We start from the raw sequence: 25625 nt of genomic DNA on the forward strand, positions 1-25625 counted from the left end.
ATGGAGAAAAAATGACTTTTACATAATGGAGAAAAAATGACTTTTACATAATGGAGAAAAAATGGGAGGGATGGAGAAAGTGACTAAAACGAGGGAGTGACAGAGAAAGAGGGAGGGAGAGAACAGAGAGAAAGCCAGACAAGTCTTCCTGCCCTCTTTCTTTCATTCACTCACCCACTCCGTCCCAGCAAGAGAGAGCTGGTGACTCCGTCCCAGAGAGAGAGAGCTGGTGACTCCGTCCCAGAGAGAGAGAGAGAGAGAGAGAGAGAGAGAGAGAGAGAGAGAGAGAGAGAGAGAGAGAGAGAGAGAGAGAGAGAGAGCTGGTGACTCCGAGACAGAGAGAGAGAGCTGGTGACTCCGAGACAGAGAGAGAGAGAGAGAGAGAGAGAGAGAGAGAGAGAGAGAGAGAGAGAGCTGGTGACTCCGAGACAGAGAGAGAGAGCTGGTGACTCCGAGACAGAGAGAGAGAGAGAGAGAGAGAGAGAGAGAGAGAGAGAGAGAGAGAGAGAGAGAGAGAGATGGTGACTCCGAGACAGAGAGAGAGCTGGTGACTCCGAGACAGAGAGAGAGAGAGCTGGTGACTCCGAGACAGAGAGAGAGAGAGAGAGCTGGTGACTCCGAGACAGAGCACAACTGCCAGGTGAGTTATGAATTTATTTAGTTCACTTTTATTCATCCCATCCCTTCTTCATTCTCTCTCTCTCTCTCGCTCTTTTCATTTGTTCTTTCTATCATCTTTCTATCTATTTATCTCCCTCCTATCATCTATCATTTATCTCCATCTCTTCTGTCTTCTCTCTTCACTTCTCTTCTCTCCAGTCCTCTTCTCCTCCTGTCTTCTTCCATCTCTCCATCCCTCGCTGGGTCTCACTCCCCCAACTTTTCTTCTCTTCTTTTTGCTCCCCTCCTCTCTCCCACCTCTCTCCTCTCCTCCTGCGTTCTCCTCTCCTCCTCTCTCCCACCTCTCTCCTCCATTCTCCTCTTCTCCTCTCCTCCTCTCCTCCTCTCTCCCACCTCTCTCCTCCGTTCTCCTCTTCTACTCTCCTCCTCTCCTCCTCTCCTCTCCTCCTCTCTCCCACTCTCTCCTCCCTTCCTCTTCTCCTCTCCTCCTCTCCTCCTCTCCTCCTCTCCTCCTCTCTCCCACCTCTCTCCTCCCTTCCTCCGTTCTCCTCTCCTCCTCTCCTCCTCTCCTCCTCTCTCCCACCTCTCTCCTCCCTTCCTCCGTTCTCCTCTTCTCCTCTCCTCCTCTCCTCCTCTCCTTCTCTCCTCCTCTCCTCCTCTCTCCCACCTCTCTCCTCCCTTCCTCCGTTCTCCTCTCCTCCTCTCCTCCTCTCCTCTCTCCCACCTCTCTCCTCTCTTCCTTTGTTCTCCTCTCCTCCTCTCTCCCACCTCTCTCCTCTGTTCTCCACTTCTCCTCCTCTCTCCCCCTCTTCTCTCTCCTCTCTACCTTCATGATTACAGCATTTAGATTATCCAGTGTCGTGCTTCCCTTGTCTCGTCTTGTCTAGAACCAAATGTTACCCAACACTGTAACCTTCCACTAATTTGACTGTGGATGTGTCTCAATACGCTACAGTGGATTACTCCCTCCTCTTCTCCTTTCCTGTCTTTGTCTCCTTCCCTTCATCTGCACTGATGTAAACGTGATGTGAAAGCACCGGACAGATGAAAGTGCAGTCATCCGTACTCTCACCTGTTTTGGATCTTCATATGAGTGCAGATGAAGGCAAGGAGATGAGGAGAGGAAGCCAGTATTCAGAGTATTGAGATGCAGCTCATCTTACACACAGTAGCAGCCTGATACTCTGTTGTTTGTGTGTGTAGGCATTTTTAAGGCCCTGTTTATTTGCCTGCCTGGCTGTCTCAGTATAACTAGACATAGCGATGTTTGAGGGTTTGTGGACGGGCCTCTGTGGCGCGGCCCGGGTAGCCGTGCTGATTTTAGCTTTGGTCGTTCGCTACTCTTTTTCCCTTTCTGGTTAACTCCCTAATGGCACCTTATTCCCTATATAGTGCACTATGGGCCCATAGGGCTCTGGTCTAAAGTAGTGCACTATGTAGGGAATAGGGTGCCATTTGAGTGCCATAGGGCTCTGGTCTAAAGTAGTGCACTATGTAGGGAATAGGGTGCCATTTGGAACGCAGGCAGAGACACTGAGTGCCTCTGTGCTTCTCTTATCAGTGTGTCATGGAGGTGTCTGACTAATGGTTTCCACAGTGGAATGTTTCCATCTGATCTGAGGGTTCTACTGGGGGTTGGTGCACTATAACAAACTATCATTTCAAAAGGCTTTTCATGTTGGTAGTTTACAATAGTGTTTATTGGTTTTATGTGATTTATGTGGTTTTAAGTTTTCTGAGAAACAATGTATTTGTTGTGTGTGATTTTAAGTGAAAAGCTCTAAAAGCTCTCTCTTTCTCTCTCTCTCTCTGTCACTCTCTGTCTCTCTCTCTCTCTCTCTCTCTCTCTCTCTCTCTCTCTCTCTCTCTCTCTCTCTCTCTCTTCTCTCTCTCTTTGTCTCTCTATCTCTCTGTCTCTGTCTCCCTCTTTGTCTCTCTATCTCTCTGTCTCTGTCTCTGTCTCTGTCTCTGTCTCTGTCTCTGTCTCTGTCTCTCTCTCTCTCTCTGTCTCTGTCTCTGTCTCTGTCTCTGTCTCTGTCTCTGTCTCTGTCTCTGTCTCTGTCTCTGTCTCCCTGTCTCTGTCTCTGTCTCTGTCTCTGTCTCTGTCTCTGTCTCTGTCTCTGTCTCTGTCTCTGTCTCTGTCTCTCTCTGTCTCTGTCTCTGCCTTTCTCTCTATCTCCTCTTTGTCTCTCTCTCCCTCTGTCTCTCTCTCTCCCTCTCTGTCGCTCTCTCTATCTCCCTCTTCATTTCTCTCTCTCTTTGTCTCTCTCTCTCTCTATCTCTCTCTCTCTCTCTCTGTCTCTCTCGTGATCTCTCTCTCTCTCTCTCTCTCTTGCTCTCCATCTCTCTCTGTCTCTCTTGTGATCTCTCTGTTCCAGACTGAGTAAGGATGTTGGGCCTCCTCCTGTGTGTGAGTTCCCTCCTCCTCCCCCTCCTCTCCCCCTCCCTCGCCCAGGGATCAGGGCCGAGGGTGCGCCTGGCAGGTGGGAGGCGGGGCCCCAACGAGGGTCGCGTAGAGGTGTTCTATAACGGGGCGTGGGGGACGGTGTGTGATGACGAGGTGGATATTAACCTGGCCAACGTGGTGTGTCGAGAGCTGGGCTTCTCACGCAGTCTCACCTGGGCTCACAGCTCTAAGTTTGGGGAAGGACAAGGTACGGTAACACCTTACTTCCTTAATAATCCTCTTTGTTGCTGGAACTTGAGGCTTTCCACTGTTGCCCGTCTTCTGCCTGTCTGGAGATTCTGTTTCGTGACGTCGGTTCAACCTTTACTTATGTGGGAGAATCAGTTGGATCTTATTGATCGCTCTTGATTGGCTGCTAACGAGGAAGTGTGCCCCTTCTTGTCCCATTAGGTCTGATCTGGTTGGATAACGTGCACTGCATGGGGACGGAGCTCTCCCTGTCTGACTGTCACTCCAACGGCTGGGGGATAAATGACTGCACCCACTCTGAGGACCTGGGGGTCGTCTGTAGCACCCAGAGGAGGGTCGACTACTCCCCTAACCAGGTAGAGGGCTCCCCCACATCCCTGGCCGCCCCAGTGGCCTCGGCCCGACCACAGAGGATCCCCAACCTCTCCACACCGCCACGTCTATCCACAGTCCAAGACAGGGTGGCCCCTCCTCCTCCTGCTCACATCACATCCCCCGGGAGAAGGGGTCATGAGATCGCCCTCCACCGCAACACCCCCAGAGGTCAGGGTCAAAGTTCACCGCAACAGCGTCGGGGTCATGATATCCACTTGCGTACCCGGAATGGCCAGAGTCAGGCGGGAGGGGAGGCCAGGACGAGACAGGAGAACCCGGCCGTGCCCCAGGGGCATCAAATCCCCCCCCGGCTGGGGAATGGTGCAGCTTACAGGCAGGCCCAGGATGTGGGGCGGACCGGACCACAGGCGGCCAGATGGGAGGCAGAGATCCCCAGGCAGCCCAGTGGGAACCATGTTGAACCAGAGGCAGAAATCACCAACATGGACCTGGAGACAGTCATCACAGACGGACAGGTGACAAAAAACACTTTCTCTCATTCTCTCTGTCTTGCTCTGCCTCTCTCTTGCTTCCCCTTTCTCTCTCTCACATTCACAAACACACACCTGCCCCCACACACTCAACACTACTGTACTGTACCTATCCACGGTCGCCTCAAGTAGCCCCATGGCGACTCCCGGAGTACAGGAAGCTGATTGGTGGAGCCAGGAGCCCACAGCCCGATAGGCACGCCGTAATTACAGACGGCCCTAAAACCAGGCCTTTTCCGGATCCAATTCATAATGGGCAGTATCCCTCACGTTCAGACCTCAACCTCTAGTAGGTAAACAGACCCAACTCCCTAAACACAGGGCTGTTTGCAGAGCCTCCACAGAGGAAAGACCAGCCCATCTATCACCTACCCATCTGTTAGACCTCGTAACATCTTATATACTGAGGCTAAGTTCATGACCTGACCACTGTTTTGGAACGTAATACACACACACAGGTTATACACACATTATACACACAGGTTATACACACATTATACACATATATAGATACACACACACACATATACACATACATATACACACATTATACACACATATAGATACACACACACAGGTTATACACACATTATACACACAGGTTATACACACATTATACACATATATAGATACACACACACACATATACACATACATATACACACATTATACACACATATAGATACACACACACAGGTTATACACACATTACACACACAGGTTATACACACATTATACACACAGGTTATACACACATTATACACATATATAGATACACACACACACATATACACACATTATACACACAGGTTATACACACATTATACACATATATAGATACACACACACACAGGTTATACACACATTATACACATATATAGATACACACACACAGGTTATACACACATTATACACATATATAGATACACACACACAGGTTATACACACACACACAGGTTATACACACATTATACACATATATAGATACACACACACACAGGTTATACACACATTATACACATATATAGATACACACACACACAGGTTATACACACATTATACACATATATAGATACACACACACACATATACACATACATATACACACATTATACACACATACTGTATACACATATATACACTACCCTTCAAATGTTTGGGGTCACTTAGAAATGTCCTTGTTTTTGAAAGAAAGCTAAATTTTTGTCCATTAAAATAACATCAAATTGATCAGAAATACAGTGTAGACATTGTTAATGTAAATTACTATTGTAGCTAGAAACCGATGATTTTTAATGGAATATCTACAGAGGCGTACAGAGGCCCATTATCAGCAACCATCACTCCTGTGTTCCAATGGCACGTTGTGTTAGCTAATCAAAGTTTAGCACTTTAAAAGGCTAATTGATAATTAGAAAACCCTTTTGCAATTATGTTAGTGTAACCGATGGCTAGCTAGTTAGCGGGGTGCACGCTAATAGCGTTTCAATCGGTGACATCACTCGCTCTGAGACCTTGAAGTAGTTTGCTACTTGCTCTGCAAGGGTCGCGTCTTTTGTGGCGCGATGGGTAACAATGCTTTTGGGAGGCCGTTGTTAATGTGTGCAGAGGGTCCCTGTTTTGAGCCCAGGTGGGGGCGAGGAGAGGGACGGAAGCTATACTGTTACATTAGCACAGCTGAAAACCGTTGTCCTGATGAAAGAAGCAATAAAACGGGCCTTCTTTACACTAGCTGAATGTCTGGAGCATCAGCATTTGTGGGTTTGATTACAGGTTCAAAATGACCAGAAACAAAGGCCTTTCTTCTGAAACTCGTCAGTCTATTCTTGTTCTAAGAAATGAAGGCTATTCCATGCGAGAAATTGACAAGAAACTGAAGATCTCGTACAACGCTGTGTACTACTCCCTTCACAGAACAGCGCAAACTGGCCCTAACCAGAATAGAAAAAAGGAGTGGGAGGCCCCGGTGCACAACTGAGCAAGAGGACAAGTACATTAGACACGCCTCACAAGTCCTCAACTGGCAGCTTCATTAAATAGTACCCACAAAACACCAGTCTCAACGTCAACAATGAAGAGGTGACTCCGGGATGCTGGCCTTCTAGGCAGAGTTCCTCTGTCCAGTGTCTGTGTTCTGTCCAGTGTCTGTGTTCTTTTGCCCATCTTAATCTTTTCTTTTTATTGGCCAGTCTGAGTTGTGGCTTTTTCTTTTGCAACTCTGCCTAGAAGGCCAGCATCCCTCTTCAATGTTGACGTTGAGACTGGTGTTTTGCGGGTACTATTTAATGAAGCTAATGTAGCCGTTTTCAGCTACAATAGTAATTTACAATATTAACAATGTCTACACTGTATTTCTGATCTATGATGTTATTTTAATGGGCATAAATGTTTTATTTAAAAAACAAGGACATTTCTAAGGTTCTACCCAAAACTTTTGATACACACACACACACACACACACACACACACACACACACACACACACACACACACACACACACACACACACACACACACACACACACACACACACACACACACACACACACACACACACACACACACACACACACCCTGTTTTCAGTATGTTTGTTCCTTCATGTCCTTGTTGTGTAGAGACTGCGATGGCAACTAAAGTTAGATTCTGTTCTGTCCTCTCCCCCATTCCTCCCCATCCCCATCTCCTATCCCCCCTCTCCCCTCCCCCATTCCTCCCCATCCCCATCTCCTATCCCCCTCTCCTCTCCCCCATTCCTCCCCATCCCCATCTCCTATCCCCCCTCTCCTCTCCCCATTCCTCCCCATCCCCATCTCCTATCCCCCTCTCCCCTCCCCCATTCCTCCCCATCCCCCTCTCCCCTCCCCATTCCTCCCCATCCCCATCTCCTATCCCCCTCTCCCCTCCCCATTCCTCCCCATCTCCATCTCCTATCCCCCCTCTCCCTCCCCCATTCCTCCCCATCCCCATCTCCTATCCCCCTCTCCTCTCCCCCATTCCTCCCCATCCCCATCTCCTATCCCCCTCTCCCCTCCCCCATTCCTCCCCATCCCCATCTCCTATCCCCCTCTCCCCTCCCCATTCCTCCCCATCCCCATCTCCTATCCCCCTCTCCCCTCCCCATTCCTCCCCATCCCCATCTCCTATCCCCCTCTCCTCTCCCCCATTCCTCCCCATCCCCATCTCCTATCCCCCCTCTCCCCTCCCCATTCCTCCCCATCCCCATCTCCTATCCCCCCTCTCCCCTCCCCCAGGCGGCCAGTAAGGTGAGGCTGGAGGAGGTACGTCTCCGGTCTGTTCCCCCAGGCGTCCGTACCGGCCTGCTGTCAGAGGGAGTTTTGGAAGTGAAGCATGCTGGGAGGTGGCGTCATGTGTGCGACCAGGGCTGGGACCTCAGCGGCAGCCGTGTGGTGTGTGGCATGCTGGGATACCCCTCCGCCGAGGCATACGACCACACCGTCTACAGGTAAGGGAGAGAGGATGTGTTTCTGTCTGGAAAGTTGTGTCCCCATTTTGACATCCCCATTTTTCACATAAATGTGTGTGTGTTTGTGCATGTGTGTGTGAGTAAATGTGTGTGTGTGTGTGCATGTGTGTGTGTGCTTGTGTGTGTGTGTGTGGGGGTGGGGGGGGTGCAGAGCTAGCATTACTACCACCATCCACACAGCAGTTACTCACTAGCATTGGGCTAACCATGCCTGCGTGTCTGGACTTTGCCTCATCATAGTAGGCTATGCACTTTTAAATAGTCTTAAAGAGCAGGTGTGTGTCCCAAATGACTAGCTATTGCCTTTTTAATGCACTACTTTTTATCAATAGGGTGGGAATAGGGAATAGGGTGTGATTTGGGACGTAGCCTTAAAGAGTATGTTATTAATGTCAGAGGCTGGCTGTAGGAGGAGCATCATGTGTGTTTGGATGGAGACCAGGAACGTATCCTCTAATCTCATGTAATTATACACAACCGATGGAAATAGCATACGACAGCACTTCCTATAAGTCTTATAAAAACTCTCTAGTTTTCTCTCTCTCTCTCTGTCTATCTCACCCCGTCTATCTCTCGTTCTCTATCTATCTCTCACCCCGTCTATCTCTCACCCGTCTATCTCACACCCGTCTATCTCTCACCCATCTATCTCTCACCCCATCTATCTCTCACCCGTCTATCTCACACCCGTCTATCTCTCACCCGTCTATCTCTCACCCCGTCTATCTCTCACCCCATCTATCTCTCGTTCTCTATCTGTTTCTGTTCTCTCTCTGTCTAGCTCTCACCCCATCTATCTCTCACCCCGTCTATCTCTCACCCGTCTATCTCTCACCCCGTCTATCTCTCACCCCATCTATCTCTCACCCCGTCTATCTCTCACCCGTCTATCTCTCACCCCGTCTATCTCTCACCCCGTCTATCTCTCACCCCGTCTATCTCTCACCCCGTCTATCTCTCACCCCTATCTCTCACCCCATCTATCTCTCTCTGTCTATCTCTCACCCCATCTATCTCTCATCCCATCTATCTCTCACCCCGTCTATCTCTCACCCCATTTATCTCTCACCCCATCTATCTCTCACCCCGTCTATCTCTCACCCCATCTATCTCTCACCCCGCCTATCTCTCACCCCATCTATCTCTCACCCCGTCTATCTCTCACCCCGTCTATCTCTCACCCCGTCTATCTCTCACCCCATCTATCTCTCGTTCTCTATCTGTTTCTGTTCTCTCTCTGTCTATCTCTCACCCCATCTATCTCTCAGCCCATCTATCTCTCGTTCTCTATCTGTTTATCTCTCACCCCATCTATCTCTCGTTCTCTATCTGTTTCTGTTCTCTCTCTGTCTATCTCTCACCCCATCTATCTCTCACCCCATCTATCTCTCAGCCCATCTATCTCTCGTTCTCTATCTGTTTATCTCTCACCCCATCTATCTCTCGTTCTCTATCTGGTTCTCTCTCTCTCTCTGTCTATCTCTCACCCCATCTATCTCTCGTTCTCTATCTGTTTCTCTCTCTCTCTGTCTATCTCTCACCCCATCTATCTCTCGTTCTCTATCTGTCTATCTCTCACCCCATCTATCTCTCATTCTCTATCTGTTTCTCTCTCTCTCTATCTCTCACCCTATCTATCTCTCGTTCTCTATCTGTTTCTCTCTCTCTCTGTTTATCTCTCACCCCATCTATCTCTCGTTCTCTATCTGTTTCTCTCTCTCTCTGTCTATCTCTCACCCCATCTATCTCTCGTTCTCTATCTGTCTATCTCTCACCCCATCTATCTCTCGTTCTCTCTCTGTCTATCTCTCACCCCATCTATCTCTCGTTCTCTCTCTGTCTATCTCTCACCCCATCTATCTCTCGTTCTCTACCTGTTTCTGTTCTCTCTCTGTCTATCTCTCACCCCATCTATCTCTCGTTCTCTCTCTGTCTATCTCTCACCCATCTATCTCTCGTTCTCTATCTGTTTCTCTCTCTCTCTTCTCTCTCTACCTCTGGTTTCAGTATCTGTGTTTCAGTGGCTATACATGGTTTGGTTGGGAAAGGTGTGTGTCTTTCAGTGAGTAATGTTTATTGATACAATTATCTTTGTTTGTGTTTTTGTAGGCTACAGTAGTTCCATTATTTCCCCAAGTCTCCCACATGTCACTTCTACAGTCATATTCTAGAACACTTAGACCTGTAGAATCCATTACCCGGGCGATGGACATCTCTGTGAATCTCATCCATCTGTCCATCTGTCTGTCCCCAGCTGTAAATAACCTTTATAAAGGCACAGACCTTTAGAGCCTACAGACACACAGACCACCTCTGTCTGTCCGTCCAGCCACAGGCTTTATTTACAGCCTGTGTGGAGGATGTCTCCTCTACCCTAAACTATCTTTACATCCCAGATAATTACAGCTAATGTCCAGGTTAGGCTGCTGAATAAACACACACACACATATCCTTTCACACACACATGCATAGAGACGTGGAGAGGCAGCGAGATGGAGAGGTGGAGGGCACACACACACACACTGCTACATTTTTAAAAATCAGTTCCTCTTTACAGTCACTTCCTGATTGAGATCACAAACCACGGAGTTGGATAGGGGGAGCACTTGGCACACCATTATGGCAAAGACGCAAAGAGGTGCCCTCTCTCCAACTCTATGTCACTAAACCCACCGAGACCTCCACATTTTCCTCGTCTAGGAATCCCCTTTTTGGGGAAGATTTTCAGCTTTTTAACGTAGGTTTTTCTGCCCCAGTTGACAAGGTGTGAGGCTGGAGAAAGGTTGTGAGAGGAATGTTTCACCGCCAGAGAGAGAAAAAAAAGGGTTTTGTTGTTGTTCTTTTTCTTCATGAGATGAAAACATTGCCACGTTTGCTGTTCCCCTCTCAAAGGAAATAACAGTGATTTGATGCCAGCCTTTCGTCTCTGCAAATCTCTCAACAGTTTCTAAATCTGTTTCAAAGAGAACATTAGGCCAATGTTGACACAGAGCTTAAAGGTGTTTATACACACGTACACAACTCTAGAGGTTTTTAGACAAACATTTCACCTCAGTAGTCAGTTAGTGGGCCCTGTGCTGGCCTCCCATTTTGTCAGCCAGTCATTTGGAAGAGCAGATGGCAGACAATATTATTTATTTTTAAACCGGTGACCGGTGCTTCCTTCCACCTAAACCACAGAGCAGATGAATGATGGGGTCTTAGCCTCCTTCCACCTAAACCACAGAGCAGATGAATGATGGTGTCTTAGCCTCCTTCCACCTAAACCACAGAGTAGATGAATGATGGGGACTTAGCCTCCTTCCACCTAAACCACAGAGTAGATGAATGATGGGGACTTAGCCTCCTTCCACCTAAACCACAGAGCAGATGAATGATGGGGACTTAGCCTCCTTCCACCTAAACCACAGAGCAGATGAATGATGGTGTCTTAGCCTCCTTCCACCTAAACCACAGAGTAGATGAGTGATGGTGTCTTAGCCTCCTTCCACCTAAACCACAGAGCAGATGAATGTTGGTGTCTTAGCCTCCTTCCACCTAAACCACAGAGCAGATGAGTGATGGTGTCTTAGCCTCCTTCCACCTAAACCACAGAGCAGATGAGTGATGGTGTCTTCCTTCCACCTAAACCACAGAGCAGATGAATGCCTCCTTCCACCTAAACCACAGAGCAGATGAATGATGGTGTCTTAGCCTCCTTCCACCTAAACCACAGAGCAGATGAATGAATGGTGTCTTAGCCTCCTTCCACCTAAACCACAGAGCAGATGAATGATGGTGTCTTAGCCTCCTTCCACCTAAACCACAGAGTAGATGAATGATGGGGACTTAGCCTCCTTCCACCTAAACCACAGAGCAGATGAATGATGATGAATGATGGGGTCTTAGCTTAGAGTAGATGAATGATGGTGTCTCCTTCCACCTAAACCACAGAGCAGATGAATGATGGTGTCTTAGCCTCCTTCCACCTAAACCACAGAGTAGATGAATGATGGGGACTTAGCCTCCTTCCACCTAAACCACAGAGTAGATGAATGATGGGGACTTAGCCTCCTTCCACCTAAACCACAGAGTAGATGAATGATGGTGTCTTAGCCTCCTTCCACCTAAACCACAGAGCAGATGAATGATGGTGTCTTAGCCTCCTTCCACCTAAACCACAGAGCAGATGAATGATGGTGTCTTAGCCTCCTTCCACCTAAACCACAGAGCAGATGAATGATGGTGTCTTAGCCTCCTTCCACCTGAACCACAGAGCAGATGAATGATGGTGTCTTAGCCTCCTTCCACCTAAACCACAGAGCAGATGAATGATGGGTACTTAGCCTCCTTCCACCTAAACCACAGAGCAGATGAATGATGGTGTCTTAGCCTCCTTCCACCTGAACCACAGAGCACATGAATGATGGTGTCTTAGCCTCCTTCCACCTAAACCACAGTGTCTTAGCCTCCTTCCACCTAAACCACAGAGCAGATGAATGATGGTGTCTTAGCCTCCTTCCACCTAAACCACAGAGTAGATGAATGATGGGGACTTAGCCTCCTTCCACCTAAACCACAGAGCAGATGAATGATAGAAGGACAAGCCATCTCTGCTCTGCCGTTTGATTCAAAGAGCCTAACTTCAGTATCTGTCAGGGATGGACAGCTGGGCTGTGTCCCAAATGGCATCATACTCCCTATGTACTGCGCTACATTCTGACCAGAGGGCCCTGCATCATACTCCCTATATACTGCGCTACATTCTGACCAGAGGGCCCTGCATCATACTCCCTATATACTGCGCTACATTCTGACCAGAGGGCCCTGCATCATACTCCCTATATACTGCGCTACATTCTGACCAGAGGGCCCTGCATCATACTCCCTATATACTGCGCTACATTCTGACCAGAGGGCCCTGCATCATACTCCCTATATACTGCGCTACATTCTGACCAGAGGGCCCTGTTCTAAAACAGTACACTAAATAGGGAATATGGTGCCATTTGGGCTGATCCTGGTGTTCTGGGCGTTTATCTTGAGGTTGAGAGGTTGGTTTATGCGTCAGTGAATGACTGTCTCTTCTGTGGTGCCAAATGGTACTTTAGTCTGGTTTGGTCTTACTCTACTGGTTGGCCAAGTTCACTTTGGCCTCACCCGGTCCAGTCTTAGCCAATTCTTCCCAACCCGGTCCAGCCTTAGCCAAGTCTTCCCAACCCGGTCCAGTTTTAGCCAATTCTTCCCAACCCGGTCCAGCCTTAGCCAAATCTTCCCAACCCGGTCCAGTCTTAGCTAATTCTTCCCAACCCGGTCCAGTCTTAGCCAATTCTTCCCAACCCGGTCCAGTCTTAGCCAATTCTTCCCAACCCGGTCCAGCCTTAGCCAATTCTTCCCAACCCGGTCCAGTCTTATCCAAGTTTTCCCAACCCGGTCCAGTCTTAGCCAAGTTTTCCCAACCCGGTCCAGTCTTAGCCAAGTCTTCCCAACCTGGTCCATACCTGGCCAATTCTTCCCAACCCGGTCCAGTCTTATCCAAGTTTTCCCAACCCGGTCCAGTCCTAGACGAGTCTTCCCAACCCGGTCCAGTCTTAGCCAAGTATTCCCAACCTTAGCCAATTCTTCCCAACCCGGTCCAGTCTTAGCCAATTCTTCCCAACCCGGTCCAGTCTTAGCCAAGTCTTCCCAACCTTAGCCAATTCTTCCCAACCCGTTCCAGTCTTAGCCAAGTCTTCCCAACCCGGTCCAGTCTTAGCCAAGTCTTCCCAACCTGGTCCAGTCTTAGCCAAGTCTTCCCAACCTGGTCCAGTCCTAGCCAAGTCTTCCCAACCCGGTCCAGTCTTAGCTAAGTCTTCCCAACCTGGTCCAGTCTTAGCCAAGTCTTCCCAACCCGGTCCAGTCTTAGCCAAGTCTTCCCAACCCGGTCCAGTCTTAGCCAAATCTTCCCAACCCTTTGGCCAAAAGTATTCTACATGCAAACATTCACGTCTCCTCCTCGCCCTCACACCTCGCCCTCACACCTCGTGCTCACTAAGAAATAGGGCACCATTTCAGACACAACCTAAATATCCTTTTATCCTTTTATCCTTTTATCCTGGTACAATCACTCTGCTGTGTCAGCTATAACCCCACTGACTGACCTGATGTCAGCTATAACCCCACTGACTGACCTGGTGTCAGCTATAACCCCACTGACTGACCTGCTGTGTCAGCTATAACCCCACTGACTGACCTGATGTCAGCTATAACCCCACTGACTGACCTGATGTCAGCTATAACCCCACTGACTGACCTGCTGTGTCAGCTATAACCCCACTGACTGACCTGGTGTCAGTTATAACCCCACTGACTGACCTGGTGTCAGCTATAACCCCACTGACTGACCTGGTGTCAGCTATAACCCCACTGACTGACCTGCTGTGTCAGCTATAACCCCACTGACTGACCTGGTGTCAGCTATAACCCCACTGACTGACCTGGTGTGTAGAGCTGTTCCTAACTCCGGTGGGCTGTTTCTCAGCTGACTGATTCTGGTGGGCTGTTTCTCAGTGTGGTTTCTGTCTCTGATTCTGGTGGGCTGTTTCTCAGTGTGGTTTCTGTCTCTGATTCTGGTGGGCTGTTTCTCAGTGTGGTTTCTGTCTCTGATTCTGGTGGGCTGTTTCTCAGTGTGGTTTCTGTCTCTGATTCTGGTGGGCTGTTTCTCAGTGTGGTTTCTGTCTCTGATTCTGGTGGGCTGTTTCTCAGTGTGGTTTCTGTCTCTGTTTCTGTGTGGTTTCTGCTGTTTCTGTTTCTCAGTGTGGTTTCTGTCTCTGATTCTGGTGGGCTGTTTCTCAGTGTGGTTTCTGTCTCTGATTCTGGTGGGCTGTTTCTCAGTGTGGTTTCTGTCTCTGATTCTGGTGGGCTGTTTCTCAGTGTGGTTTCTGTCTCTGATTCTGGTGGGCTGTTTCTCAGTGTGGTTTCTGTCTCTGATTCTGGTGGGCTGTTTCTCAGTGTGGTTTCTGTCTCTGATTCTGGTGGGCTGTTTCTCAGTGTGGTTTCTGTCTCTGATTCTGGTGGGCTGTTTCTCAGTGTGGTTTCTGTCTCTGATTCTGGTGGGCTGTTTCTCAGTGTGGTTTCTGTCTCTGATTCTGGTGGGCTGTTTCTCAGTGTGGTTTCTGTCTCTGATTCTGGTGGGCTGTTTCTCAGTGTGGTTTCTGTCTCTGATTCTGGTGGGCTGTTTCTCAGTGTGGTTTCTGTCTCTGATTCTGGTGGGCTGTTTCTCAGTGTGGTTTCTGTCTCTGATTCTGGTGGGCTGTTTCTCAGTGTGGTTTCTGTCAGTGACCTTCTGGTGGGCTGTTTCTTGAATGTGTGGTTTCTGTCTCTGATTCTGGTGGGCTGTTTCTCAGTGTGGTTTCTGTCTCTGATTCTGGTGGGCTGTTTCTCAGTGTGGTTTCTGTCTCTGATTCTGGTGGGCTGTTCAGTGTGGTTTCTGTCTCTGATTCTGGTGGGCTGTTTCTCAGTGTGGTTTCTGTCTCTGATTCTGGTGGGCTGTTTCTCAGTGTGGTTTCTGTCTCTGATTCTGGTGGGCTGTTTCTCAGTGTGGTTTCTGTCTCTGATTCTGGTGGGCTGTTTCTCAGTGTTTCTGTCTCTGATTCTGGAACGGGCTGTTTCTCAGTGTGGTTTCTGTCTCTGATTCTGGTGGGCTGTTTCTCAGTGTGGTTTCTGTCAGTGACCTTTTAACACGATACTTGAATGATGTTGGGCATCTAAGAATCCCTCTGTCTGGTGGACAGGATCCCCTCCTCTTGTGTTGTTGTTTTGGTCTAAATCAGTCCAAGTCTGCAGTGTTTACTATGAACGGGACATCTGCAGTGTTTACTATGAACGGGACATCTGCAGTGTTTACTATGAACGGGACATCTGCAGTGTTTACTATGAACGGGACATCTGCAGTGTTTACTATGAACGGGACATCTACAGTGTTTACTATGAACGGGACATCTGCAGTGTTTACTATGAACGGGACATCTGCAGTGTTTACTATGAACGGGACATCTGCAGTGTTTACCATGAACGGGACATCTGCAGTGTTTACTATGAACGGGACATCTGCAGTGTTTACTATGAACGGGACATCTGCAGTGTTTACTATGAACGGGACATCTACAGTGTTTACTATGAACGGGACATCTGCAGTGTTTACTATGAACGGGACATCTGCAGTGTTTACTATGAACGGGACATCTGCAGTGTTTACCATGAACGGGACATCTGCAGTGTTTACTATGAACGGGACATCTGCAGTGTTTACCATGAACTCGATCTCCGCAAACAAATGTATCTTTCCAAGGAAAATGAAAACAACAGTTTGTTGTTGGACTCCTTCAGACAGGTAGTATCTCCCCGTTCCTCTCCATTTTCTTCTGTTTGTGTCCCTCCTGCCAACGTCCCTGTGGTGTAATATACTGGTGCTATACCAGGACGTGTTTATCTGGGGCTGTTACACAAACCTAACCATTATTATAACTAGAATAATAATATAAACCATTTAGCAGACACTTTTATCCAAAGCCACTTAGAGGGAGTCAAACCCACAATCCTGGAAAGACTCCGGCCACTGGTGTTTGAAGTGGTCGACCTGAAACTAATTCCTCTGTTGGCTCAAATAGTGCCAGTGTGTGTTTCTCTCTCTCTCTCTCTCTCTCTCGCTCACTCTGATGGTTGCACAGCGTACACATAAACAACCATGGGTGTGTGTGTGTGTGCGTGCGCGTGTGTGTGTGTGTGTGTGTGTGTGTGTGTGTGTGTGTGTGTGTGTGTGTGTGTGTGTGTGTGTGTGTGTGTGTGTGTGTGTGTGTGTGTGTGTGTGTGTGTGTGTGTGTGTGTGTGTGTGTGTGTGTGTGTGTGTGTGTGTTCGTGCGTACGTGCGTGCGTGTGCGTGCGCGTGCGTGCGTGCGTGCGTGCGTGCGTGTGTGTGTGCGTCCATCTGTCAGCCGTCATATTAAAGGATACTTCCTTCTGTGTCGTCTCAGAAGACGTCTGTTTAGTGAATAACAGGTTTTATGGACGTCTCTCTCTACTTTCCCACAGTGCATCCTGTTATAGAACTCCTGGACTTGGAACCCTGACGTTTCCAATGTGGTCAACAGGAAGTCCCAAACACCATCCAATTCCCTATGTGGTGCACTACTTTCGACCAGGGTCCATCCTGGTCAAACGTAGTGCACTACATAGGGGATAAGGTCCCATTTGGGACTGTGCCACTGCACAAGTAAAGTGGGCCTGCACCGGTACTTTACTGACCAACAAATGAAGCCATGCATCCCTGTTCCTTTCCTCTGTCTGAGAGGGGTACTCCTCCTTTTGGTTATGAAACAGATTCACAACATGCGTCCCCAATGACACTATCCTCTATATCGTGCACTACTTGTGACTTTTTTTCCACAGGCCTCTGGTCTAGTGCACTACATAAGGGAGTGTACTACATAAGGAATAGGGTGACATTTGAGATGTGTGCACAGTTTTGTAACATCTGACACGTGGACATGTGGGCAACGCAGGGCTTGTTTCTGTACTTTCTGTAAGCTTTGATCTCATTTATTCTATGTGCATATTTATAGTTCTTTCTGTGGGTTTCCTAGACCAGACATGTACATTCAACAGGACTGAAATACACATGAAGGAAGGATGGAAAAGAAGAAGAAGGAAAAATGATGAGTGAGAGAAGAGAGGGAGGGGAGGAGAGAGAGGGGAGGGGAGGGGAGGAGAGAGAGGGGAGGGGAGGGGAGGAGAGAGAGGGGAGGGGAGGGGAGGAGAGAGAGGGGAGGGGAGGGGAGGAGAGAGAGGGGAGGGGAGGGGAGGAGAGAGAGGGAGGGGAGGAGAGGAGAGAGAGGGAGGGGGAGGGGAGGAGAGAGAGGGGAGGGGAGGGGAGGAGAGAGAGGGGAGGGGAGGGGAGGAGAGAGAGGGGAGGGGAGGGAGGAGAGAGAGAGGAGGGGAGGGGAGGAGAGAGAGGGGAGGGGAGGGGAGGAGAGAGAGGGGAGGGGAGGGGAGGAGAGAGGGAGGGGAGGGAGGGGGGGGGAGGGGGAGGAGAGAGGGGAGGGGAGGGGAGGAGAGAGAGGGGAGGGGAGGGGGAGGAGAGAGAGGGGAGGGGAGGGGAGGAGAGAGAGGGGAGGGGAGCAGGGGGAGAGTGGCGGGGGCAGAGGGAGAGAGAGAGGGGACAGAAGGAGAGGGGGGGGCAGGGGAAGAGAGAGAGAGAGGGGACAGAGGGAGAGAGAGAGGGCAGGGGAAGAGAGAGAGAGAGAGGGGACAGAGGGAGAGAGAGAGGGCAGGGGAAGAGAGAGAGAGAGAGAGAGAGAGAGAGAGAGGGGGACAGAGGGAGAGAGAGAGGGGGGAGAGGGAGAGAGAGAGGGACAGAGGGAGAGAGAGGGGGGAGAGAGAGAGAGAGGGGACAGAGGGAGAGGGGGGGGACAGAGGGAGAGGGGGAGAGGGAGAGAGAAAGAGTATGGACAGAGGGATAGAGGGAGAGAGAGAGATAGACCCTGGGAGAAGGGGAGGGGCAAAGAGAGAGACAAGAGAGAGAAAGAGAGAGAGAAAGAGATAGAGGGAGAGAGAGAGAAAGGGAGAGAATGGGAAAGAAATGGATAGAGGGAGCAAGAGGGAGACAAGAGTGAGAGACAGAGAGAAAAAGAGAAAGAAAGAGAAAGTGAGAGAGAGAGAGAGAGAGAGAGAGAGAGAGAGAGAGAGAGAGAGAGAGAGAGAGAGAGAGAGAGAGAGAGAGAGAGAGAGGAGGGAGAGGGAGAGGGAGAGAGAGAGAGAGAGTATGTGTGTGTTGACCTGGCTTTACATTAGAAACATTCAGATCCCTCACTAGGGCATTGTGGGTAACCACAGAAGCACTAGGTCTCCCCGGCCTGTTCTCTATGAGAACAGACGGTTTTATTTACATTTCAACTTAACCTGACAGAGAGAGGGAGGGAGGGAGGGAGGGAGAGAGCAATGCGAACGAGGGAGGGAGGGAGGGAGGGAGCAAAGCGGAGGGAGGGAGGGAGGGAGGGAGGGAGGGGGAGGGAGGGAGGGAGGGGGAGGGAGGGAGGGAGGGAGGGAGGGAGGGAGGGAGGGAGGGAGGGAGGGAGGGAGGGAGGGAGGGAGGGAGGGAGGGAGCAATGCGAACGAGGGAGGGAGGGAGGGAGACACTAGGTCTAGGCACCCCTGATTGTAGAAACAGTAGAGGAGGAGGTATTAACCAGTATTCTGTCTGTAGAGGAGGACTGGTGTCCCTAGTAGAGGTATTAACCAGTATTCTGTCCCTAGAGGAGGACTGGTAGAGGTATTAACTGGTGGTAGAGGTATTAACCAGTATTCTGTCTGTAGAGGAGGACTGGTAGAGGTATTAACCAGTATTCTGTCCCTAGAGGAGGACTGGTAGAGGTATTAACCAGTATTCTGTCTATAGAGGAGGACTGGTAGAGGTATTAACCAGTATTCTGTCTGTAGAGGAGGACTGGTAGAGGTATTAACCTGTCTGTCCCTAGAGGAGGACTGGTAGAGGTATTAACCAGTATTCTGTCCCTAGAGGAGGACTGGTAGAGGTATTAACCAGTATTCTGTCCCTAGAGGAGGACTGGTAGAGATATTAACCAGTATTCTGTCCCTAGAGGAGGACTGGTAGAGGTATTAACCAGTATTCTGTCCCTAGAGGAGGACTGGTAGAGATATTAACCAGTATTCTGTCCCTAGAGGAGGACTGGTAGAGGTATTAACCAGTATTCTGTCTGTAGAGGAGGACTGGTAGAGATATTAACCAGTATTCTGTCCCTAGAGGAGGACTGGTAGAGGTATTAACCAGTATTCTGTCCCTAGAGGAGGACTGGTAGTAATACTCTTCTGTTTCTTTCAGGAAACTATGGGACGCCAAGTTGGCAGATCCCTCCACAAGGTACATATCTGCTCGTTTGTGTTTTATTTTTATTGTTTGTTCTCTGCCTGTCTTTCATTTGTTATGGTGGTGATTCATATTTCTCTCCCTTCTTCCCCTCTCCTCTCCTCCTCTCCCCCTTCTTCCCCTCTCCTCCTCCCCCCTCCTCTCCGTTCCCCTCCCCTCCCCCTCTCCCCCCTCCCCTTCTCTCTCCCCCCTCCCCCTCTCCCCTCCAGACTAGCAGGTCTGTCCAGTAAGAAGGGTTACTGGGTAGAGCAGGTCAAGTGTTTGGGTACGGAGCCTGTTCTCTCCCAGTGCCACTCCCAGCTCTCCCTCCCCAGGAACCAGGTCACCTGTCAGGGGGGCATGTACGCCGTGGTGCGCTGTGTACCTGGACACCAGTTCACACGCCTCTCCTCGGGGAGACCACCCGCTCCCCCCGACGTCCAGGTAAGGAGGGAGAGAGGGAGGGAGAGAGAGAGAGAAGAGGAGAGAGAAAGGGAGAGAAAGAAAAGGAGAGGGGAGACAGGGAGGAGAGGGGGGACAGGGAGGAGAGAGGAGGCAAGGAGGAGAGGGGGACAGGGAGGAGAGGGGGGGCAGGGAGGAGAGAGGGGGCAAGGAGGAGAGGGGGGACAGGGAGGAGAGGGGGGGACAGGGAAGAGAGGGGGGGCAGGGAGGAGAGAGGGGGCAAGGAGGAGAGGGGGACAGGGAGGAGAGGGGGGGACAGGGAAGAGAGGGGGCAGGGAGGAGAGGGGGCAAGGAGGAGAGAGGGGGCAAGGAGGAGAAGGGGGACAGGGAGGAGAGGGGGGCAGGGAGGAGAGGGGGCAGGGAGGAGAGGGGGCAGGGAGGAGAGGGGGGAGAGGGGGGACAGGGAGGAGAGGGGGCAGGGAGGAGAGAGGGGGCAAGGAGGAGAGGGGGACAGGGAGGAGAGGGGGGACAGGGAAGAGAGGGGGGCAGGGAGGAGAGGGGTGGCAGGGAGGAGTGGGAGGAGAGGGGGACAGGGAGGAGTGGGGGGACAGGGAGGCGAGGGGGGACAGGGAGGAGAGGGGGCAGGGAGGAGAGGGGGCAGGGAGGAGAGGGGGCAGGGAGGAGAGGGAGGAGAGGGGGGGGGACAGGGAGGGGAGGGGGGGACAGGGAGGAGAGGGGGACAGGGAGGGGAGGGGTTACAGGGAGGAGAGGGGGACAGGGAGGAGAGGGGGGACAGGGAGGTGAGGGGGACAGGGAGGTGAGGGAGGACAGGGAGGAGAGGGGCGGCAGGGAGGAGAGGGGGACAGGGAGGAGAGGGGGGACAGGGAAGAGAGGGGGGACAGGGAGGAGAGGGGGGACAGGGAGGAGAGGGGGGACAGGGAGGAGAGGGGGACAGGGAAGAGAGGGAGGACAGGGAGGAGAGGGGGGACAGGGAGGACAGGGAGGACAGGGAAGAGAGGGAGGACAGGGAGGAGAGGGAGGACAGGGAGGAGAGGGGCGGCAGGGAGGAGAGGGGGGACAGGGAAGAGAGGGGGACAGGGAAGAGAGGGAGGACAGGGAGGAGAGGGGGACAGGGAGGACAGGGAGGACAGGGAAGAGAGGGAGGACAGGGAGGAGAGGGGGACAGGGAAGAGAGGGAGGACAGGGAAGAGAGGGAGGACAGGGAAGAGAGGGAGGACAGGGAGGACAGGGAGGACAGGTAGGAGAGGGGCGGCAGGGAGGAGAGGGGGGACAGGGAAGAGAGGGGGACAGGGAGGAGAGGGGGACAGAGAGGCTAGGGGGACAGGGAGGAGAGGGGGGACAGGGAGGGGAGGGGGACAGGGAGGAGAGGGGGACAGGGAGGAGAGGGGGGACAGAGAGGCTAGGGGGACAGAGAGGCTAGGGGGACAGGGAGGAGAGGGGGACAGGGAGGGGAGGGGAGACAGGGAGGAGAGGGGGGACAGGGAGGAGAGGGGGACAGGGAGGCTAGGGGGACAGGGAGGAGAGGGGTAACAGGGAGGGGAGGGGGGACAGGGAGGAGAGGGGGGAGAGACGACGAGTAAGAAACCTGTTCTGGTAGTTGGGTCTCACGTTTATTATAAATAATAAAGGACTCCGCGTTCAGGCTTTCCTCTGAATGAAAACCTCTCTTATCTTCACCTGCACAGCTATTATTGACAAATCATCCCTTGGGCAATTCTTATGACTCACACTTTTACCTCACCCTTCTCTCCCCCCTCCTACCCCTCTCTCACTCCTCTCCCCTTCCCCCTCCCCTCTCTCCTCCTCTAGCTGGGGGTGCGTCTGAAAGCAGGCCCCAGGCTGGGGGAGGGCAGGGTGGAGGTACTGAGAGAGGGGAAGTGGGGGACCGTGTCGGACCACCTGTGGGACCTAAAGGCAGCCAGTGTGGTCTGCAGGGAGCTGGGGTTCGGATCGGCCAAGGAGGCCCTCAACAAGGCCCAGCTGGGACAGGGTAAGGGTTGTAGGGGTGTCACACACACATGGTCACATGGTCACATGGTCACATGGTCGCATGGTCACATGGTCACATGGTCACATGGTCACATGGTCACATGGTCACATGGTCACATGGTCACATGGTCACATGGTCACATGGTCACATGGTCACATGGTCACATGGTCACATGGTCACATGGTCACATGGTCACATGGCCACATGGTCACATGGTCACATGGTCACATGGTCACATGGTCACATGGTCGGGACAGGAACGGACAGTGGATTATATATTTTCAAAGAGGAAAAGTATGAAAACGTCAATATACAGCACATTCAGTGGGAATAGGACTCCCTAGTCTCTGTTCACTACAGTATACTGGTGCCTCTGATCAGGGCCTGAAAGGGAAGAAGTGCAGTGCACTATGTAGGAAACAGGACCTAGGGTGCCATTTGGGACACCTGTTAGCATCGTCTTGTCATTCTACCCAGAGAGCAGTTCAGGTCACCGACTCTCCTTGAGACTAAACGCTGTCCGTTTGCCAGACTTAACGTCCGGTCCTACACAGCTGTTAACCACAGGTCTCCTGCTCCTGGGTAGAAGCTGCTGTTAACCACAGATCTGTGATCAGCCCCTCCCTGCTCCTGGGTAGAAGCTGCTGTTAACCACAGATCTGTGATCAGCCCCTCCCTGCTCCTGGGTAGAAGCTGCTGTTAACCACAGATCTGTGATCAGCCCCTCACTGCTCCTGGGTAGAAGCTGCTGTTAACCACAGATCTGTGATCAGCCCCTCCCTGCTCCTGGGTAGAAGCTGCTGTTAACCACAGATCTGTGATCAGCCCCTCCCTGCTCCTGGGTAGAAGCTGCTGTTAACCACAGGTCTGTGATCAGCCCCTCCCTGCTCCTGGGTAGAAGCTGCTGTTAACCACAGATCTGTGATCAGCCCCTCCCTGCTCCTGGGTAGAAGCTGCTGTTAACCACAGATCTGTGATCAGCCCCTCACTGCTCCTGGGTAGAAGCTGCTGTTAACCACAGATCTGTGATCAGCCCCTCCCTGCTCCTGGGTAGAAGCTGCTGTTAACCACAGATCTGTGATCAGCCCCTCACTGCTCCTGGGTAGAAGCTGCTGTTAACCACAGATCTGTGATCAGCCCCTCCCTGCTCCTGGGTAGAAGCTGCTGTTAACCACAGATCTGTGATCAGCCCCTCACTGCTCCTGGGTAGAAGCTGCTGTTAACCACAGATCTGTGATCAGCCCCTCCCTGCTCCTGGGTAGAAGCTGCTGTTAACCACAGGTCTATGATCAGCCCCTCACTGCTCCTGGGTAGAAGCTGCTGTTAACCACAGATCTGTGATCAGCCCCTCCCTGCTCCTGGGTAGAAGCTGCTGTTAACCACAGATCTGTGATCAGCCCCTCCCTGCTCCTGGGTAGAAGCTGCTGTTAACCACAGATCTGTGATCAGCCCCTCCCTGCTCCTGGGTAGAAGCTACTGTTAACCACAGATCTATGATCAGCCCCTCCCTGCTCCTGGGTAGAAGCTGCTGTTAACCACAGATCTGTGATCTGCCCCTCACTGCTCCTGGGTAGAAGCTGCTGTTAACCACAGATCTGTGATCAGCCCCTCCCTGCTCCTGGGTAGAAGCTGCTGTTAACCACAGATCTGTGATCAGCCCCTCACTGCTCCTGGGTAGAAGCTGCTGTTAACCACAGAGTCTGTGATCAGCCCCTCCCTGCTCCTGGGTAGAAGCTGCTGTTAACCACAGATCTGTGATCAGCCCCTCCCTGCTCCTGGGTAGAAGCTACTGTTAAGCACAGATCTGTGATCTGCACAGATCTGTGATCTGCCCCTCACTACTCCTGGGTAGAAGCTGCTGTTAACCACAGATCTATGATCAGCCCCTCCCTGCTCATGGGTAGAAGCTGCTGTTAACCACAGATCTATGATCAGCCCCTCCTGCCCCAAATCCTGAACATCAGGGAGGTTGACCTTAGATCTGCTTTATACTAAACATCCGTTTCCCTTAACACACACACACACACACACACACACACACACACACACACACACACACACACACACACAGATCATGACACACACACACACACACACACACACACACACACACAGACACAGACACACACACACACACACACAGACACACAGACACACACACACACACACACACACACACACACACACACACACACACACACACACACACACACACACACACACACACACACACACACACACACACACACACACACACACACACACACACACACACACACACACACACACACACACACACACACACACACACCACTCATGGACACACACTTGCTAAGGCCCATATAAATCAAACTATGTATTTAAACTGACCATATTAAAACCCGGACAAATAAACTGACTGGAAGTATTATTTACAAAATGGCGTCTCCTAATTGGTTGAGATTATTGTAGTGGAACACTACCCATGACGGTTTAGCTATGTGTACACACACACACGCATGCATACACACACACACACACACACACACACACACACACACACACACACACACACACACACACACACACACACACACACACACACACACACACACACACACACACACACACACACACACACACACACACACACACACACACACACACCCCCATGGTTGTTTATGTGTACACTGTGCGACCATCTCCAGCAGCCTAAACAACAGGTTATGACATCACAGTCCTGGCCAAAGTGTTACTGTGTGAAACCTGCTACAGTGACTGAAAGGTACCCTATTTCTGGTCTAAAGTAGTGGACTACATAGGGATTAGGGTGCTAGGGCCCATAGGGTTTTATTCTAAAGTAGTGCACTACATAGGGATTAGGGTGTCATTTTTGAATCACACTAGTCTCAGCCTTTCCACCTATTCTGCCCCATGCTACTGTGTGTGTGTGTGTGTGTGTGTGTGTGTGTGTGTGTGTGTGTGTGTGTGTGTGTGTGTGTGTGTGTGTGTGTGTGTGTGTGTGTGTGTGTGTGTGTGTGTGTGTGTGTGTGTGTGTGTGTGTGTGTGTGTGTGTGTGTGTGTGCACGTGCGAGCAATACGGTCCCCCACCTCACCTTTCTCCCTCCTCTTTAACTGCCCTCATATCTCCTACCATCTTCCCCTACTGGACACAGTATGAGGCCCGTTACGTTACAACGGCTCCACTAACTTGTCTTTCCAGGGAAAAGAGCCGTCTGTAATGTAGCTGTGAATACGTGGTAAATAGCTGTACTTAAGGGGTACTAAGGGCCACTGTTCAAAGAGGTGCCACCATCACATCTATTTAAAGACCAGGGTTAGATTTAGACAGGGAGGTTCACAGTTATTTCTGGACCTCAAGGCAAGAATGTTTCTAGTTTGCTGTTGTAGGGTGAATTTAAGGACTCACACACACACACGCACACGCACACGCACACACACGCACACGCACACGCACACGCACACGCACACGCACACGCACACGCACACGCACACGCACACGCACACACACACACACTGAGCCCTATTTGCAGGCTCCATTTTGGCCTACTAAACGTGGCTTTGTTGCTGTTGTGTGTAATTCAGTCAGTGAGTCTGACAGCACCATGTCTCTCTGACACATCACATGGTCTGGACTGTTCTGCTCTGGTCTGGACTCTGCTCTGGTCTGGTCTGGTCTGTTCTGGGTCTGGACTGTTCTGCTCTG

General features: G+C 50.9%; 1 protein-coding gene across 1 annotated transcript; it reads left to right on the top strand.

Moving 5' to 3' along the window:
- Positions 1 to 509: 509 nt before the first annotated feature.
- Positions 510 to 21919, top strand: LOC124028222 (lysyl oxidase homolog 4-like; the record flags this gene model as incomplete). The annotated part of the gene is made up of 7 exons (XM_046340338.1): positions 510 to 640; positions 3000 to 3275; positions 3479 to 4128; positions 7396 to 7607; positions 19483 to 19521; positions 19737 to 19950; positions 21739 to 21919. Coding segments are annotated over exons 2-7 (1561 nt in total), but the record flags the coding sequence as incomplete, so codon positions are not given.
- Between the last annotated feature and the right edge of the window lie 3706 nt (positions 21920 to 25625).

Source organism: Oncorhynchus gorbuscha, unplaced genomic scaffold (assembly GCF_021184085.1).
Source record: "Oncorhynchus gorbuscha isolate QuinsamMale2020 ecotype Even-year unplaced genomic scaffold, OgorEven_v1.0 Un_scaffold_3866, whole genome shotgun sequence".
In the NCBI taxonomy this organism is placed as follows: domain Eukaryota; kingdom Metazoa; phylum Chordata; class Actinopteri; order Salmoniformes; family Salmonidae; genus Oncorhynchus; species Oncorhynchus gorbuscha.